We start from the raw sequence: 6,142 nt of genomic DNA on the forward strand, positions 1-6,142 counted from the left end.
AAGGAACCGTATGAACGAGTATTTCATGGATTGGAAATAAAAACAATTTGCCCTTTTTCGAGATGTTTATAAAACGGCATAAGTATTGCGCGCAGACATTGTCTTTACCTTTTTCCACGTACTGACTAGAAATTGGGTTGAATGTATACGTTTCGTTCCATAACTACAATTTTATTGTACTACTAGACTTATATTGTACTACTAGTACAATATAAATATAATATGTATGGGTTATTGACCAAGTGTGAGGTCAAGATGGCTGGATATTGGCCAAGTTCTTTTTTGCGTGTTTATTAACCGAGACGGAGTCGAGGTCCATAAACTCGCAAAAAAAAAAAAAAGAACGAGGCCAATATCTAGCCATCTTGACCGAACAAGCTTGGTCAATAAAGGATTTATTATATGGCTTTCGGGGAAATTTTTCTTGCGGGACACGGCGAGTAGTCCCGAGCGGACAAGATAGCTCCATCTTCTCGCTCGGGTAGCCTATCACAGCGCAGGACTTGATTCATCTTGCCCGCTCACGGAGCTGGTCATATAATAAACGCTAGAAACGACCGCTGTTAAAACTTACACACAGCTATCTTAACTTGGTCACTACCCTCCAGCTCATTCAATACTCTAATGATCCATTGTACTTAAAACTACACATCATACCTTTCAAGAGAAATCTGAAAGCCTGTAGCTGAGCAGTTCTCAAGCGTCACGTCACAGTAGAGTTTCTCCAGCTTCTCGTTGTCCGTCTCATTGAAGCTCTTCCATTCATCATGTGGAAGTTTGTATTGCCAGTGGAAAGGCAAAAAGCCGTGGTGTCCTGGACACTTGGAGCCTTTCTTGCATTTACCGAGAATGAAATCTGAGCAGATGGGTGCATCTGGCTTATCGTGATGAACATGACCTATTAACACAAGTACATTGTAAAGTTAACATTTGCAACAAATGTACTTGCGTTCACCTTGAGTATAGGTATGTAACTTCCAGTTCCCAAGAGTGATCACTATGATATCTCACTTCTCCCTTAAATTTCAATATAGTGCCAACAAAAGAGGTGAAGAACAACAACAACAACAACAACAACAACAGTTTATTTCTACTATTGTAAACAACTAAAAGAACTCAATTGAAATTATCGTTTAAAAGGAGTCTTGCCTTTATGGAGCAAACTAACAAATAAAGAAAAACCGGCGATAAATCTCAAGACGTTGAAGACCCACGTACGTAGGCTAGATCTAGGCAACATCCTAGGTGGATGTAGTGGCTGCCATCTTTGTAACCCATAATTTTAATTTCTCTTATAGGACTTTTCTGTATATTATTTTTAGATAGTTCTAGTTAGGTGTACCTATTAGCAGTGGGGATTCTTCACTGCTAGATGTAATTGACACGATAATAAAATCATCATCATCATCATCATTATCATTATTATTATTATTATTATGTATCCTCGAATTCTTGGAAAATTAAAAGTAACACTAAATGATACCAGGAAATAACTAAAATGAATGGCTAGTTAATGTCAGTAAAGATGTGTACATTATTCATCTAAATAATTCATTTACCCTGATGGCTAGATAGTTGACAATGAACTTAAAAAGAAAACATAATCTAAAATCGCTTCTAAGCGAAATGAGAAGGGTATTTCATCACCCTGATTTTGAAACTGATTTGGCTTATTACATCCACAACTCAGCAGGTACAAAATGACAATTACAATCAATCGATAAAAGAAAGGTAGTTTGTAGAATTAATTCAGCCAAAGCTTAATTTGAATTGCAGCAAAGAAACAAAATGCGGAATTATAGAATACCGTCTTACCTGCTTCTTTGACCTTAGCTGAGTCATCATAAACCAGTACAATCCTCTTTACGACATCTGACTTCCAGTGCTCCATGTGGTAACGCTCAAGAATTGTTTGGGTGTGGTTAGACGTCATGGCAGATTCATGATCTAACTCGCAATCATTTCCTTCTCTGTGGCACTTTTTTAAGTGGTCACTACACATGTGAATTCTAGGGCAACCCTCTTCACGATCGCATATACCATGGTTGTATTCGACACATACCAGAGGTGCTGAGGAACGTACTAACCGACTGAGTTGCTTGTCTGTTAATTGATCAAGCTTGATCTTCGACAGCAAAGCTTTGTCCTTCTCATTGTGGAAGTGGTGATTCCGCATGCAAGTGGCCCCATCACGACAGGAATCGGTGACGTATTCTCTACAGACATGCAGGTACGAGCAGCTTTCCTTTTTGCACGTTCCAGAGACATTATTGTAACTGAAGCAGAGCCGGGCTTTTGCAGAGAAAGCATCCACTTGCAGGATAATTCCCCTATCGTTTTCGGTCAACCGAAAGCTGCCCTTCTTTCTTCGAAACCAAGATTCGATGTCTTTAAATTCGTTCGGAAACAGATCGGTTCGCTTGGCTATGACTGAAAAAGAGACGGAACAGTCGTAATCTTTGCACAAGCATTCAAACACTTTTTGTTCTGATGGTTCACAACTGATTCCAGAACCGTTCTTAGAAGGAGCAGGAACGCCCTGACAGCTCGCTTTCCTGGCATTTGCTCGTGTGGACATTGAAATATTTTCTGCCAAGGCGGTGCTCTCTCTGTAATCGTTTGATTGACCAGTAGGTTTGTCCTCACAGACCAGAAGAACTCTAAGCACCGGATTAATGTTTCCATCTCTGATTTTCAGGCCATAGTTCTCAAGTATGGCAGTTGCATAAGGAGTCAGCAACGTGTTTTGGTGCTGAAGGCCGCAGTCTTCCTCATCCTCGCACTTCTTTTTTATCATGTCCTTGCAAATATGTATTTGGCCACAACTCTGACCTCTTGTGCAGCGTCCTTCGTTATAGTCTAAACAAACTTGGGGTATTGATAGTTGTATGACTTTACGAAGATTATTTTCTGACAGGCCGTTCAATCTGAGTTTGGCAAGGAACTTTCTATCTTCATCGTACTGGAAACTGTGATTTCTTTGACATCTATCCCCAAACCTGCAGTATCCAGCGATATAATCCCTGCACACGTGCAAGTATGGACAATTCTTTGTCGAACAAGCCTGTCTAAAACACAACTGGGCTCGTCGACAAAATGAACAGACTTCCAAGATTTTTCCGTCTTTACTTTCCCGAAGAAGAAAGCTGTCTTTTCTCGCTTTAAACCACGCTGCGATATCCCCACATCCAACAGGAAACAGATCTTGTCTACTTGAGATTGCAACAAAGGACACAGTACCGTTATATTCCTTCAAAATGCAATCAAAGACAGCCTTCTTTGACGGAGTACATTTCTGAGGGTCTGGAACAGAACTGCATGAACTTGAAACCGATAGCTTTCGTTGATGACGCTCTACTTCTTCGACCTTTTGCGATGGTACCATGCTGTGAGACTCTTTGACACCAGAGGATTGCTCAGTCTCATCACTGCCCATCACCCATTTCTTTACAAAATCTTTACTGACATCACTTGCAGGTAACCCACTGGGAGCAACAATGGATGATCTTTTGTCCCCATTACTTTGAGCTCCAAAAGCTGGCTGCTCGTCCGTTGCTCCACATGAATTCGCCAGACCTTTCGTCTCCTGTGATCCACGGGCGCCCCCTGAATTTAGTTCGTTACAGCCTGATTTAGCAGTAGATAAACAGCTGGGTGAGCTCGTGCTAGTCACGTGATAAGCGAGATGACTTTTCTCAGCCGGGAGCGCCTGCGTATTGTCTTCGTTGTTACACTTTAAAGACTTGAAACTATCAGACATAGTTTTGTTTTCTTCTGAAGACGAATCCGAAAAGCTTTCGTCTTCTTCAGCCTGGATATTCAGAAATTCAAGACTTTTCTTGCCAGGTATTGCCGTGGGTGAAACGCTGGCTAAGTTGTTAATGACAGGATCTTGATCTTTCGTTTCTGCTTGTTGACATTTAGCCATTTTGCTTTTCTGCTGTTTCTTCGTGTTTTTTGTCTCCAATTGCAAGTTGCTCTCTTTTTCGTTTTGTTCAGAGCTCCTGGTAATGTTACTGGCTGTCGCTTGTGACGCTTTGCTACGTCCGATCTGAGCATCGTCTGTGCCTTGTTTTTGAAGTGATGGTTTCTTTGACAGTGGCTGAGCGGTGGCAGGTGGGATGGGGTCAGTTAAATTTTTCACAAGCGGACTTGAAGCTGTTTTAACGGCAGCAGCAGAGATCGAGCGTTCGTATTTACCGAAAATTCTCTGTTCTTCGAGAACTAAAATTCTCTGTTCTTCGAGAACTAAAATGCTGCTACGAACGAAAGCGATCCTCATAGACTGATGTGGTACCAGATCATATTGCTTGAGAATTTTCTTGTTGTGAGAATCGGTAATGTTATGCGATAAGGCACAATCACAGGGCGATCCTCGGATCACTTTACAGCAAACATGAAGATACGGACATTTATCAGACTTACAATCATTGCTCAAATACAACTTACACACCTGCGGAAGGCTCCAGGCAACAATATTCCTCACGGTTCCATTCGAGTGTTTCTCGATACCCAGCTCGCTCGTCTTCCCTTTGTTGTCTGGGTCGAAAAAGTCATGTGAACGGCTGCATTTCCAGTCGCAGTTTCCTTCGACGAAACTTTTACAAATATGCCAGAATTTACACTTGCCTTGCGCCCGTGGACATGAACCTGTGTTAAGATATTGTTGACAAATTTTCTTTCTCAAATCAATTCGCACACCAGCGATTTCATCGTTGTCATCTTTCACCAAAACAAAGCGGCCACGAGCTTTAGTTTTCAGCCAGTTCTTCTTCTCTAGTTCCGTTGGGATATTTTTCAAAGGTGACGAATCCTTCAAAAGAGAAGACAACTCGGCAAAGCCGCCACTACCGCAAATAAAATTGAAAACTTTCTCTAGCAAAACATCATCCGCCATCTTGCCACAACAACATTTTCGTGGAAACGAGGGCGACGATTCCGAGAAAACGACAAATTATCTCCCACCTGGAGTACGGTGGGGGTCCTTTTTTGTTGCGCACGTGTCTGAGTTTATATACCGTATTTTCTTTTTCCGTATTGTTTTGATTTGAGATAAAAATAGATGAAATTATTGTATATGGTACCGCATGACTTTTGCATCAGGGGCGGGGCGACACCGCGGAAATACGTTTTTTGACGTCACCGTAACTGGTCAGTGGTCATCACCATCAGGCTGTGCTGTCCTTCGATCGATCAGTTCTCCGAGATCGGTATTTTGCTTCGTTTTAAGGTCGAAAATATCCTTGATACTTCTCGTTATTGGTGAGTTTGACGTCCTTAAGTGGATTTTTAATACTCAAACAATGTTCGTAATGAATAGCGGTACAGGGGAGTCATTTTGTGTGGAGTAATGTGTAGTTTGCTGACTCGAGCCTGGATCGTGTTGCTTCAGTCGCCCTCGCCTCAGAATTGTCAAAAACAACGATGGGTATCCAGCAAAGCAGAAGATTGGTTCTGTATGAAGCTTTTGCAAGGATTTTGAAGACTAGTTGGATTTAAAGTGTAATTTGCATGAAATGGTTAAGGTACATGTAAGTCAGGACCGTTTTATTCATACTCACTTTCCGCCGACATGTGGTGCTTGTTCAGTTAGATTATATTTCGCAAGGCGTCAAAGAAGCTTTGATAAGAATTTGTCTTTAAAGACTGGCTTGTTTGGCGTTTCTATCACCTTTCTGACTTTCTGCGCCTTTTGGAGCAGGTGAAATAATTTTTTTTGTATCTGTTGCTGTCAGAATAAAACATTTGTTCATTTCATTCACAAGATATTTCTCTATCATTAAAGATTGTTTAAGCCTACATTTATATATAACGGTGGCGTTTGCGAAGGGAGTAGAAATCGAAAATATTGTGATTTGTTGGTCGCAGCGAACGCTGGAAATACTGAAAACATTCAAGACCGCTGAATATCTTCGGTTCATTGACAATTTTTTCTTGCTTGAGGTCTTTTTTGTTTACATCGATTACATGTTGATAGTACATGGAAATTTTCAAGACCGTTTCCTTGTACATGTATGCTTAGGTAACTAAATATTTTAAAATGCCCAAACACCTGTATTTGTTTACACGAAACCGCTTCCCCTTATGGGATGTGGTCAAGTTTCACATCTTTTGATGCTGAAAAGACATTCAACATTTCAGA

At 41.0% G+C, this 6,142-nt stretch overlaps 1 protein-coding gene across 1 annotated transcript in view; it reads right to left on the reverse strand.

Moving 5' to 3' along the window:
* The window catches only part of LOC145495363 (uncharacterized), a 12,198-nt gene extending 7,142 nt beyond the window's left edge, over positions 1–5,056 (reverse strand). The window contains exons 1-2 of the mRNA XM_081474978.1: positions 1,816–5,056; positions 658–898 (exon numbers count right to left, since the gene is read on the reverse strand). Of these exons, the coding sequence (XP_081331104.1) occupies positions 658–898; positions 1,816–4,897 (3,323 nt within the window). The 5' untranslated portion in view covers positions 4,898–5,056. The remainder of the gene's footprint in view (positions 1–657; positions 899–1,815) is intronic.
* Positions 5,057–6,142: the final 1,086 nt, after the last annotated feature.

The sequence above is a fragment of the Orbicella franksi genome, chromosome 1 (assembly GCF_964199315.1).
Source record: "Orbicella franksi chromosome 1, jaOrbFran1.1, whole genome shotgun sequence".
In the NCBI taxonomy this organism is placed as follows: Eukaryota; Metazoa; Cnidaria; class Anthozoa; order Scleractinia; family Merulinidae; genus Orbicella; species Orbicella franksi.